Genomic DNA, 13,725 nt, shown 5'->3' on the forward strand with positions numbered 1-13,725 from the left:
TGCAGTGGCTCTATCTCAGCTCACTGCAACCTCCTTCACCTCCTAGGTTCAAGCAGTTCTCCTGCCTCAGCCTCCCAAATAGCTGGGATTATAGGCATGCACCATCATTCGTGGCTAATTTGTATATTTAGTAGAGATAGGGTTTCTTCATGTTGGCTAGCTGGTCTCCAACTCCTGACCTCAGGTGATCTGCCCACCTTAGCCTCCCAAAGTGCTAGGATTACAGACGTGAGCCACTGCACCTGGCATGATTTTGTTTTTTTTGAGATGTCTTCCTCTGTTGCCCAGACTGCAGTGGTACCAAAGCTCCACCTCCCCAGTTCAAGCAATTCTGCCTCAGCCTCCAGATTAGCTGGATTAGAAGCATGCACCACCACACCTAGCTAATTTTTGTATTTTCAGTAGAGCTGAGAATTTCATCATGTTGGCCAGGCTGGTCTCAAACTCCTGACCTCAAGTGATCTGTCCACCTTGGCCTCCCAAAGTTCTGGAATTATAGGCATGAGCGACTGTGCCCAGCCTTCCCTTTTAAAGAAAAGGTTTAAGTGTGATTTATTGGAGATTTCCCTAAATTATTACCATTTCTTTCTTCATTTTTTTTTTCTTTTTTTTTTTTTGAGACAGTCTTGCTCTGTTGCCCAGGCTGGAGTGCACTGGCACAATCTTGGCTCAGTGGAACCTCTGCTTCCCGATTCTCATGCCTCAACCTCCCAAGTAGCTGGCATTACAGGCCTACACCATCACACCTGGCTAATTTTTATATTTTTAGTAGAGATAGGGTTTCACCATGTTGCCCGGGCTGGTCTGGAACTCCTGGCCTCAAGTGATCCATGTGCCTCAGCTTCCCAAAGTTCTGGGATTTAAGTGTGAGCCTCCGCACCTAGCCTGTTATTACATTTCTTAACTGTATTCTTATCCTGACATTTTTGTAGTTTTTACTAACTGAAGAAAATGAAGATTCTTAAATCTATTTTCCTCTAACAGAAGTATATATGTGTGAATCCTTATCTTTTCTGTTTTTTTTTTTGAGATGGAGTCTCACCCTATTGCCCAGGCTGGAGTGCAGTAGTATTGTCTCAGCTCACTGCAGCCTCCCAGGTTCAAGCAATTCTCCTGCCTCAGCTTCCTGAGTAGCTATTACAGGCACCTGCCACCATGCCTAATTTTTTGTATTTTTAGTAGAAATGGGGTTTCATCATGTTGGCCAGGCTGGTCTCGAACTCCTGACCTCATGATCTGCCCACCTCGGCCTCCCAAAGTGCTGGGATTACAGGCGTGAGCCACGGTACCTGGCTGTGCATCCTTATCTTTAAAAAAAATTTACGAAAATAAAAATTGGGGTTTAGAGTTTCGAACTCATGGGAAATTTTTTGAGATGGAGTCTCGCTCTATCACCAGACTGGAGTGCAGTGGCTCGATCCTGGCTCATTGAAACTTGTTTTCCGGTTTCAAGCAATTCTCCTGCCTCAGCTTGCCAAGTAGCCGGGACTATAGGCACGTACCACCAGGCCCAGCTAAATTTTTTTTTTATTTTTAGTAGAAATGGGGTTTCACCATGTTGGTCAGGATGGTCTTGATCTCTTGACCTTGTAATCCGCCTGCCTCAGCCTCCCAAAGTGCTGGGATTACAGGCGTGAGCTACTGCACCCGGCCAGGAGTTAGTTTTATTTAAACTATCTCTCAGGAATATATAATTTCTTTTTTCATTTTCATAGTGCTAAAATCTTTTGGATTCCTCTTCCCCAAAATGTCTCAAATTCAAAGGGTAAATGATTACATAATTTACATATTTTTGGATATACCTCTATTAGGAGTACAGATTCTTTTAGAATTAAGTTTGGTATTTTAGTATTTTTGAGCCCTTCAGCATTAATCAGAATGTGTTTGACTATATTTTTCCATTCTTGCTTTTAAAAGTCATTTAACATCTTTTCACTAGATTATAAACAAACATTAGTAGTCATTAGTTATATATGATAGTATACTAATTCGGTGATTATATATATTATCCTTTGTTTTCTAAATAGGGTTATTGGGGTTGTGCCATTGGCAAAGCCAGGCAAGCTGCAAAGACGGAAATAGAGAAGCTTCAGGTAATAATTAATGCTTGAATTTTTGCTATATTGTCATCCTAATGCAGTGAAATTTTATCACCACAGACATTTCAGTCTAAGGCAAGGGTGATCAATCATTTGGCTTCCCTGGGCCACACATAAAATACACCAACACTAATGACAACTGATGAGCTTAAAAAAAAAAAATCTCATAATGTTTTAAGACAGTTTCCAAATTTGTGTTGGGCCCCATATGGCCAGTGGGCTGGAGAAGGTTGGTCTAAGGATATGTGTGGTTTAATGTTTACAGTAGAGCTTTACAAAGCTGCTAAGTCACTTAATGGGAAAGCTGATAACGTATTATCTGTAGAGTTGTGTTATACATCCCTTTATGATTCTGAATAACTGCTATAAAGCCTCAATCTAGAAAAATACAACTTTTTATATGATTTCACAAAATTCTTAAAACCCATTCATGAATATCTGTGAGCCCTAGTTTGAAGATTTTGGTGTTTTAAAAGTTTGAGTTAATGTCATAGAATCAACTGCATTAAGAAGTGATACTCATTTTTTTCCTATATTATTTATTTCTTTGGAACACAGCTTTTATGTCTGGCTGTGCTTCACTGCTTCTTTTAACTTTGCTCCTAGCCAGATAAGGCATAAAGCCTCCAATGCCTGGGGCTCAAACAGTCCTCCTGCCTCAGCCTCCCAAGTAGCTGGGACTACAAGCACGTACGACCTCCCCTGGCTAACGTTTTGCTAGCTTTAGGAGATAGGGTCTCACTCTTTCTCCCAGTCTGGTCTCAAACTCCTGGGCTCAAGCAGTCTTCCCAACTTGCCCTACCAAAGTGGTAGGATTACAGGGATAATCCCCCTAACCTGGTATAAATATTCTAATTTTCAAATTTCCATACCTACCCACTTTTTTCTTATACCTATCCACTTTTTCTTTCACAAGAAATTCAGCTATTAGTTTGAAAAAGTTTTCTTAAAAGCCTGGTTTTCCTTTTAGCCATACATTGATTAACTTAGACTTCATGGATACTGTTTCAGTATTATCATCAGAAACTTGCCTAAAAAGCAGGCATACAATTTATCAGTGTTTTCGTAAATTACAGTGAGATAAAATTTCACATACATTTAATGTTAATGCCGTACTAGAAACTTGCTCAAGTAATTACTCATTCAACTTATTTAAGACCAGCTTCCAGAAAATACTTGTTGGTACTTGGCATTTATACAATGCCAAGTTTTAGAACCCCCTATTAAAGCCTAATTTGTTTTGCATTTTAGTAAAGTTGACAAAATCATCTTGGAGATCATTTAGCCCAAGCTCAACTGCAGATTAAACACACTGCATAGGATCACAGAGTCAGCTGGTTCTGAACAGTATCCAGACCTTATGAGTCTTAGACCTATGTTCTTTTCCATTGCACACTTTCTGGCATGGTGCTAGGTTCCTATCTTCTACTCTTTGCCTTTTGGTTTCATCTCTCCATACTATTATATGGAAATTTGAAAATTTGAATATTTATACCAGGTGAGGGGGTTACCCCTGTAATCCTACCACTTTGGTAGGGCAAGTTGGGAGGACTGCTTGAACCCAGGAGTTCTAGACCAGACTGGGAGAAAGAGTGAGACCCTATCTCCTAAAGCTAGCAAAACGTTAGCCAGGGGAGGTCGTACGTGCTTGTAGTCCCAGCTACTTGGGAGGCTGAGACAGGAGGACTGTTTGAGCCCCAGGAATTGGAGGCTACAGTGAGCTATGATCACACCACTGTACTCCAGCCTGGGTGACAGAGTGATAGCTTATCTCAAAAAAGTAAAGAAAATTAGAATATTTAGAGCAGTTACTTTTTGTCTTTCTGTAGTTAAATCCTAGTAAGGAATGAGAAAAACAATACATCCCAGCAAAAAATCAAGGAAAAAAAATCACTTTGGGGAACACCTAAAGTGTGTGACAAAATTATGCTGTGAATCAGGTGTTGCAAATTATGGCCCACGGCCTGTTTTTGTGTAACTTTTATTGGAACACAGCTACGTTCAGTCCATGGCTGCTTTTAAAATACAGTAGACTTTAGCATTTGGAACAGGGAACAGAAACCAGAGCCATGCAGCTAATAAACTCTAAAATATTTACAAGTTGGTGCTTTACAGAATCCATTTACTGACCCCTGCTTTGTATCATTGTTCTATCCTGTTTTCTTTTGGTGTTTACCAAAAAAGAGAAACGCACAAATATATGTAAAAATAATTTGCCATTTAAAATGTGCTTTTTCAAGTAAGATGCAATTAATTCACTAAATACGGAACTTAATAAGGGAAAAAATTTGAAGATCAGTATTCTTTCCCTTCCCATCACCTTCATTTTCACATGAAGAACTGTAAACATCATAAACTTAAACCCATCTAGTTAAGACTTCAGTTATCCATTTATACATCCCCCTCCCCAATGAACTATTTGAAAAAAGCTGCAAGCATAATATTGCATCCCTAAATACTTTAGAGTTACTCTCTTTATACCATTATCGGTCCCAAGTATCATGTTAATAGTCCATAATCAAACTGCCTGAACAATTTTGACAGTGTCTTTTTTAACTGTTTCAAACTGTTGAGGTTCACATTTTCTTCCTTCTTAGTCTTTTTCTTCCCCACAGAAGAAAGACACTATTTCTTTAAGCCTCTATGCCAGTTGCCTTTTAAGTTGTACCCACATAATGGTTTATTTCGTAAAATTAGTATTCTTAAATGTATTTATTTATTGAGATGGAGTCTCGCTCTGTCACCCAGGCTGGAGTGCAGTGGTGTGATGCACAATCTCGGCTCACTGCAACCTCCCCTTCCAGGTTCAAGCACTTCTCCTGCCTCAGCCTCCTGTGTAACTGGGATTACAGGCATGCGCCACCATGCCTGGCTAATTTTTCATTTTTACTAGAGACGGGGTTTCACCACGTTGGTCAGGCTGGTCTTAAACTCCTGACCTCATGCTCCGCCTGACTCGGCCTTCCAATGTGCTGGGATTACAGGCGTGAGCCACTGCGCCTGGGCAGTACTCTTAAATTCAGTGTAATTTTTGTCATTGTTCCTTCCTCCTGATGTGGTTGTGCAGGCATATTGAGCATCCAGATGTTTGTCAAAATTAAAAAAAAAAATCTAGTTTAAATATATAGCAGTTGAATAGCTTAAGTCTAGACTGCTGTATGAGCACCTTTCACTATATTCTAGCATTCCCTAATGTATCCAAAATATACAAATGCCTCTCCATTCAGAAATCCATTATGTCTAATAATAAAATCTTGTACTGGTTACTACCAAAACCTAACACTATATAGACTCCTCAACTAGGCACATAGGAGTATTTTTCTACCTTGATTTCCAAGTGTTTATTGAAAGAATGCTGAATTCTAATTTGGAAAAAAATTTTGGCTTCCCACTTACTTGTGCTTTACACATTTATCTTTCTTGAAATCAAATCCAATCCAATCTATTGTATGAGACCCTGCTCAAATTTTGGTTCTTCAAAGCTTTCCCTGGTATTTTGCATTTTTGCTTTAAATAGTTTCACAAAGGGTAATTCTTGCTCCTTCCTTCATGTTTCTGTATCTTGCATATAGTAGATATTTTTTTGCATTTTATTATCCTAAATTGGCTATAAAGAAAATCAGATGTCTTTTCCATTTATCACAAAGTTGTAACTACAGTTTATCCCAGAATATCTTGTTGGCGTATAAATTTTTCTTTTTTTGAGATGGAGTCTCACTGTCGCCCAGGTTGGAGTGCAGTGGTGTCACTCGGGCTCACTGCAGTCTCCGCCTCTTGGGTTCAAGCAATTTTCTGCCTTAGCCTCTTGAGTAGCTGGGATTACAGGTGCCTGCCACCATGCATGGATAATTTTTTGTAGTTTTTTTTTTGAGATGAAGTCTCACTCTTGTCGCCCAGGCTGGAGTGCAATGGTGCAATCTCGGCTCACTGCATCCTCTGCCTCCCAGGTTCAAGCGAGTCCTGCCTCAGCCTCCAAGTAGCTGGGATTACAGGCGCCTACAATCACGCCCAGCTAATTTTTGTATTTTTAGTAGAGAGAGGGTTTCACCATGTTGGCTAGCCTGGTCTCGAACTCCTGACCTCAGGTGATCCGCCCGCTTCAGCCTCCCAAAATGCTGGGATTACAGGTGTGAACCACCATGCCTGGGCTGACGTATAAACTTCAAAACATTAATATGAATCAGGAAACTTGGGTTCTGGTCTTTTTTGGACTTTATTTTCCCTGGTTTTATATCTGAGTATAAAAGTGAAAATAGTTACACAAGTGGAAAATGTTCTTCTGACAATTAATATACATAATATTTTCTATAGATGAAAGAAATGACCTGCCGTGATATTGTTAAAGAAGTTGCAAAAATGTAAGTTGAAATTTTTCTTACCATCCACAAAAATATTTTACTTGACCTTTGTGCATTAATCCTAAGAGGCTGTTTTCCTGGAAAATAACATAGTGTATAATTTTTAGAAGGTAAATTTAACATTCTAAGAAGCCTCATGAAGGAGGAAAAGGTTTTTAAGCAAAATTGTTTAGTAATGAATAGGATGGGAAAAATAAACTGCTGTTACAGGTTAAGGACATATAATGTACCTTTAGGGCTTCATTTCTTAGCTGTCAACTTCTCAAATATCTTATCGCCCAATAATAGTAATGTTAGATTGTCCCGAAGAATGCTTATAAACTTTATAGGTTTACAACTAATTATTTCCATACATGATTCGTGAAGCTGGTTCATTTATATAATCTGCTGTTTATTTGGGAAAGATATCTTTCACTTTCTCAGTTTTATTATAAAAGTTCTTGTAACAAGGTAAGAGAAGAGCAGTATTATAAGACATTTTGAAAACCAGCTTAAGAAAGTCTGAATAATTACAGGTACATAGAGTAGAATACTATTAATATTTAACAGCTGTTTGAATAGTATGCAGTGAAAAAGTCAATTAACCTGGGTGATGTTTCAAAAAATCTGTGATTCTTCTAGATCAAAGAGTGCAGACATTTGGTATTACAAAAAAGATTCCAATAAAATACATTTTGTAGGCCAGCTTTTTAGATTCCAAAGTTATATTCAGAGAATTTGTAACGTTTCTAACTGTTCTATATTAGAACAATACAAACAAGGTCTAGTCAATCAGCTCTCTCTGTACAGTAGTGTCTCAGGTTTTTATGTCTAACAGTACATGGAAGAAGAAATTCCAGTGGGCTCTATTGTATAATAATAAACATACTATTTACATGGCACTCACAGTCTCTTATAAACGAGTCCATCATTCCTGCTACTGCCTTTACACCTCCTGCTACCTCTCCTCCTTTCTCCCAGTTTCAGTTGTGAAGCAAGCAGAAGCCATGATGGTCAGTTAATAACAGCAACATTAGGAACCAACATACATTAGAACTGCTAAGAAAGGAAGTCAGGTATCTTCCTTGAATTTTGTAACAGTTTATCATGATACACTGTTTCCTTCACTGAACCTTTGAAGTGCTTCTGGAAATCAGTTCTTACTATCTTTCATATTTACGTACAATGGTAGTCATCTCTTAGTTCCAAGTTAGGAAAGCCATTCCTTCATCATTTAAGAAAATGGGAGTGGCATGTTATCTTTTACTTAGTTCTAGAAAATTGAGATCCTCTCATATTATAGCAAGGTTTTAGAAGACCCTCCGAAAAGGAAGGTATGTAATTCAGTGCAGAGTATTAGATAAAGCTGTACTCTGCTACTGTACTTAATTTCTTGACACTTTTTTTTCTTTTTGAGACGGAGTTTTACTCTGTCGCCCTGGGTGGAGTGCAGTGGTGGGGTCTCGGCTCACTACAACCTCCACCTCCCGGGTGCAAGCAATTCTCTGCCTCAGCCTCCTGAGTAGCTGGGATTACAGGTGCCTGCCACCACACTGGGCTAATTGTTGTATTTTTATAGTAGAGATGGGGTTTCACCATCTTGGCCAGGCTGGTCTTGAACTGACCTTGTGTTCCACCTGCCTCAGCCTCCCAAAGTGCTGGGATTACAGGCATGAGCCACCACGCCCAGCCTCTTGATACTTTTTATGTTACTTTAATATGCTGCATGACAGTGCCTCCTTCTTTGCTGTAATTTGTAATGTACTGCAATGTTAAGGCCAGGTTATGTAGCATATAAGCCATTATAAAATGGACAAGGAGCTTAAGAAGCTACTGCCAAGAAGCTACAGGTTGAAGAGACCACTAATAATTGCTAGGACATAAATTGGTTTTAAAAATATTTAAATTAATGGACAAAAAATAAATATCCTAAAAGGGCACAATGATGATTTTTCTAGTGAATCCATGTTCTTTATGAGGTATCTTTTATAGTTATATCTTTATTTTTTTGAGACGGAGTCTCGCTCTGTCTCCCAGGCTGGAGGGTAGTAGTGGCATGATCTTAGCTCACTGCAGCCTCCGCCTCCCGGGTTCAATTAATTCTCTTGCCTTAGCCTCCCAAATAGATGGGATTACAGGTGCCCACTACCACACCCGGCTAATTTTTGCATTTTTAGTAGAAACAGAGTTTTACCCTGTTGGCCAGCCTAGTCTTGGATTCTTGACCTCAAGTGATCCACCCGCCTTGGCCTCCCAAAGGGATGGGATTACAGGTGTGAGCCATGACACCTAGCCAAGTTACATCTTTAAAGCAATGTGCAAAAATACTGAACTTGAGTTGTTTACGTATATTCAGTATTTGTCAGGAGAGCAAATGTTTCATTTTATCTCAGTTCCTGTGTATTTTGTCTTCTCTAATGTTAAATACTATGTAGAATGTGTCTGTGTAATTTTATAAATACTTTGATTACGGATGGACATTCTAATTTTTATACTATGGGTCTGTGAAGTACTACAACGTTTGAAGGTTACCAAAATGTTATGTTTCCCTTTTCTGTTCTAGAATTTACATAGTCCATGATGAAGTTAAGGATAAAGCTTTTGAACTAGAACTCAGCTGGGTTGGTGAATGTAAGTTATTTCTGTACATTTATTTGCTCTAGGAATTATCTGTACCATAGCAAATTTACAACTGAGTGTCTTTTCTAATATAATGAAAGCTAAAACAAATTTACTAGGTCATCTAAGGAAGGGAAAGTTCTGCTTAATAACTGACTTAAGTTGTGAACGGATTATTTTTTGAAACATCCATTTCATGGTTTTAAAAGATACTATGCTGTAATTAATGCTCAGGATTTATAAATCATAGCATAATTTACATTCATTTCTGTTAAGGATATATGGGCACATACAATCTTATGTAGAAGCAGCACACAAAAATGAGTTTAACTCACAGTACAACTCTGCAACAGTAGTTGAGTCAGCTGTTTACTGGGTAGATCCTCTAGTATACTGCAAGTCACAATACAGTCCTCAATTTAAAATTCTTTCAAATATGTGGCTTAATTTACAGTAACTAATGGAAGACATGAAATTGTTCCAAAAGATATAAGGGAAGAAGCAGAGAAATATGCTAAGGTAAGCCACAGCACAAAAGCTTCTCTTGGCCAGGTACACTGGGGGGAATCACTTAGTCCAGTTCGAGACCAGCCTGAGGAGCATAGCGAGACCCCCATCTCTAATTAAAAAACTAAAAATAAAAAATTCTCTAACCAAAATTGTGTTGAATAATATAAAGAAACTTGGGTGGTTTCTATTAAATAACACTAATAGTTAAGTTGAACTAAGGGTAGAAATTTTCTAGGTCATCTACAGTGGGTAGAGTTGCCTTGGTTCCAAAAAAAAAAAAAAAAAAAAATGGGGGTTAAGATTGCAAAGAGTTTTTCAGGACCTTTTTTTTTTTTTTTCTTTTTTTTTTTTGAGACGGAGTTTCGCTCTTGTTACCCAGGCTGGAGTGCAGTGGCGCGATCTCGGCTCACCGCAACCTCCGCCTCCTGGGTTCAGGCAATTCTCCTGCCTCAGCCTCCCGAGTAGCTGGGATTACAGGCACGCGCCACCATGCCTAGCTAATTTTTTGTATTTTTAGTAGAGACGGGGTTTCACCATGTTGACCAGGATGGTCTCGATCTCTTGACCTCGTGATCCACCTGCCTCGGCCTCCCAAAGTGCTGGGATTATAGGCGTGAGCCACCGCGCCCGGCTTTTTTTTTTTTTTGAGATGGAGTCTTGCTCTGTCGCCAGGCTGGAGTGTAGTGGCGTGATATCGGCTCACTGCATCCTCTGCCTCTGGGTTCAAGCAATTCCCCTGCCTCAGCCTCCTAAGTAGCTGGGATTACAGGCACCTGCCAACACAGCTGGCTAATTTTTTGTATTTTAGTAAAGACGGGGTTTCACTAGGACTTTTAGTATTTTAAGTGTATATTTCTTTTTGCTCTGTCACTTAGGCTGGAGTGCAATGGTGCCATCTTGGCTCACTGCAGCCTCTGCCTCCCAGGTTCAAGCGATTTTCCTGCCTCAGCCTCCTGAGTAGCTGGGATTATAGGAGCAAGCCATCACACCTGGCTAACTTTTGTACTTTGGTTTCACCAAAAATAGACTGGGTTTCACCAGGCTGGTCTCAAACTCCTGACCTCAGGTGATCCATCTCCTTCGGCCTCCTAAAGTGCTGGGACTGCGCCTGGCCTCTTATGTATATAGTCTATCAAAGATACAGTCATTGCATGTTAGAGCAACATTTGCTTAATTATCTTTGCTTGGTTATCTTACTCTAAAAGTGTTCATTCAGTTACAAGTAAAGGAATTTAACCACTTAATTCAGGTTGTTGTAGCTTGCTCACAGGTGTGGGATGTAATAATATTAAAAATCAATTTTAAACACCTATTTTCTCTTAACAGGAATCTCTGAAGGAAGAAGATGAATCAGATGATGATAATATGTAACATTTACTCCAGCATCTATTGTATTTTAAATTTCTACTCCACTGTAACTATTTAGCCCTGTGGATTATAAATACTCACTGTCCAATTTTCATTAAATTTTTGTCTTATAACGATTGAGGTTTGGTTAATATCTGCTTTACAAAATTGGTGGGGGTAACTGAGGACATTTACTTAATATTAAAATACAGATTTAAGACTACTGAAAAATTCCTTGGTTAAGATACTGCAGAATTAATTCAAAGACTGCAGATTAATTCAAAGTCCCATTTTCATCACTCAGCTAGAATTTACAGATCATATTCTTCTGGGCTTTTGTACAAAAACACCTACCAACTCAGTGGACAAATAATTGATATGGCTTCCCACTTTCATATTTAATGAAATAAATGGTGGTCATCAATCACTGTTAATCTTTAGGTCTAATACAGACGTTTCAGTTTTGAATAATTTTTCAAAAACTGATTCTTCTCAGCATTACAGCTCAAAAAAGATCCTTTAATACATGAATCAAGAATGTTTTTGCTTTTTTCCTTTATTACAGCGAGGAGTGGATTTAAGGATCAATAAAGTCCCTATTCTGTAACTAAAAATTTTTCTTGATAAAGATTCAAATAAAAATATCAACATCAGACAGCTTTCATGTTAAAAATCAGAATTTATGTGAAAGCGCTCTGCAAACAGAACTGTTACTAAGTGGAATAAACAGTACTGGAGCCTAGAAGAATAACTTTCTTAAGCTGAAAAGCAGTACTCACAGCAGGAACAATCTGAACTCAGGCCATGTATATACACCCTCTAGTGGACTCATGCCAGTGTCACTCATTCAATGTTATGCTTCCCTAAGAAGGTAATCTAGCCACTGAATTTAGGTGCAGGGTATTTGGACTTTGAGCATTTGTGTAGTTTAAATAGCAAATCATTACACCTGCATATTAATAGCTAACTACTACACAAATAACTCAAAACCAGCAATGTCATTACCATGGCTTCTTTTATATAACATCTGCTATATTTTACAACTCAAAACATATTTTAAAACATATTAACGCATACAGCTCAAGCAATCCTCCCACCTCAACCTCCTGAGTAGCCGGGACCACAGGCATGTACCATGCTTGGCTAACTTTTGACAATTTTTTTGTATAGACAGCATCTCATTATGTTGCCCAGAGTGGTCTTGAACTCCTGGAGTTGAGCAATCTGCCCACCTCAGCCTCCCAAAATGCTGAGATTACAGGCATGAGCCACCATACCTGGCCACAACTCATATATTTAACTGTGAATGATACAAGTGTTGGTCCTCGAAAAATACAGGAACAATACTAAATTGAATCCATTTACAGAAAGATAAACTGACTATCCCTAAGCCAATTTATGGTCATTCCTATACTTTCCCAAAGTTCCAAATTATGAATGGCACATAAATCTTCAATTATTCTTTGAATATATTCTTACATTTGTATCAACATAGTTAAAACCCTCTTCAAATGACACTGGTTCGCTTTTTTTTTTGAGACAGAGTCTCGCCAGGCTGGAGTGCAATGGTGCAATCTTGGCTCACTGCAACCTCCACCTCCTGGGTTCAAGCAATTCTGTGTCAGCCTCCCAAGTAGCTGAGACTAACAGGCACATGCCACAACACCCAGCTAATTTTTTGTATTTTTAGTAGAGACGGGGTTTCACCATGTTGGCCAGGATGGTCTTAATCTGTTGCCGTTGTGAACCTCCTGCCTCAGCCTCCCAGAGTGCTGTGATTACAGGTGTGAGCCACTGTGTCTGGTGGTAAAAGATACGGGTTCTAAAGAAACCTAAATATAAGCAGCTAAGCTACTACAGAGGCCATAATATAAGTAGATATACTTAGCTCTACAGCTCTTATGAAAGAACGCTAAGTGATTTTCTTTTTTTTTTTTTCTTAAGATGGAGTCTCGCTATGTTGCCCAGGTTGGAGTGCAGTGATGCAATCTTGGCTCACTGCAACCTCCACCTCCCAGGTTCAAGCGATTCTCCTGCCTTAGCCTCCAAGTACATGGGGCTACACAAGCGGCCGCCACCACACCCGACTTAATTTTTGTATTTTTGGTAGAGACGGAGTATCAATATATTGACCAAGACGGTCTCAAACTCCTGACCTTGTGATCCACCCACCTTGGCCTCCCAAAGTGCTGGGATTACAGGTACGAGCCACAGCGCCTGGCTACCAAGTGATTTTCATGCACACTAAACAGGATTAATAAATGTAGGTTCAATTGTACGGATACTTTGTAACCACTGCTGAGATACAACTAGTCTCTTTAGGAAAAAAAGCTGGTACATTTTACTTTGATAAATGTAAAATTTATTTTAAGCAAAACTGAGTACCTTATTACCATAAATCATCTTGATGCTGATACCTAAAACAAAACAAAAAAAAAAGTTTTAAGGAAAAGTTTTGCTTTAGAGATTCCAAATAATAAAATATATTTAGACTTGTAAAAGCACTTATCTGGTAAGATTCCATTTGCTTTTATTTCTATGATTCATAGAGACCTAAAAAATAAGAAAATCAACTTGTAGGTTATCAATGTTTAGCTGATTTCAACAAAATATTCTTCATTTCATAGGAGGCGCAGCAAATTAAGATTACAAATACTATCATTTTGTAAAAATATCCACCTATCAAAGGATCTTCAAAACATGAAATGCAGCTATTGTTACCCCAACAAAGTATAGCTCTTTTTTTTGTTCCAACTAACCATATGTATGGCTTAACTATAATAAAATCTAAGTAGATACCCCCCCAGACAGAG

The 13,725-nt window shown here is 38.7% G+C and overlaps 1 protein-coding gene and 1 long non-coding RNA gene across 4 annotated transcripts in view; one reads left to right on the plus strand and one right to left on the minus strand.

The window, feature by feature from the left end:
- The window catches only part of PSMA3 (proteasome 20S subunit alpha 3), a 25,765-nt gene extending 14,716 nt beyond the window's left edge, over positions 1 to 11,049 (plus strand). Inside the window, exons 7-11 of the mRNA XM_021670881.2 lie at positions 2,028 to 2,093; positions 6,411 to 6,457; positions 9,000 to 9,067; positions 9,510 to 9,574; positions 10,892 to 11,049. Of these exons, the coding sequence (XP_021526556.1) occupies positions 2,028 to 2,093; positions 6,411 to 6,457; positions 9,000 to 9,067; positions 9,510 to 9,574; positions 10,892 to 10,936 (291 nt within the window). The 3' untranslated portion in view covers positions 10,937 to 11,049. The remainder of the gene's footprint in view (positions 1 to 2,027; positions 2,094 to 6,410; positions 6,458 to 8,999; positions 9,068 to 9,509; positions 9,575 to 10,891) is intronic.
- The window catches only part of LOC135270431 (uncharacterized), a 28,861-nt gene continuing 21,963 nt past the window's right edge, over positions 6,828 to 13,725 (minus strand). For all 3 annotated transcript variants that reach the window (XR_010338602.1, XR_010338603.1, XR_010338601.1), the window contains one exon: positions 6,828 to 13,465. This is a non-coding gene — a long non-coding RNA (uncharacterized LOC135270431). The remainder of the gene's footprint in view (positions 13,466 to 13,725) is intronic.

The sequence above is a fragment of the Aotus nancymaae genome, unplaced genomic scaffold (assembly GCF_030222135.1).
Source record: "Aotus nancymaae isolate 86718 unplaced genomic scaffold, 86718_ANA_hifiasm-v0.15.2.pri h1tg000062l, whole genome shotgun sequence".
Taxonomy (NCBI): Eukaryota; Metazoa; Chordata; class Mammalia; order Primates; family Aotidae; genus Aotus; species Aotus nancymaae.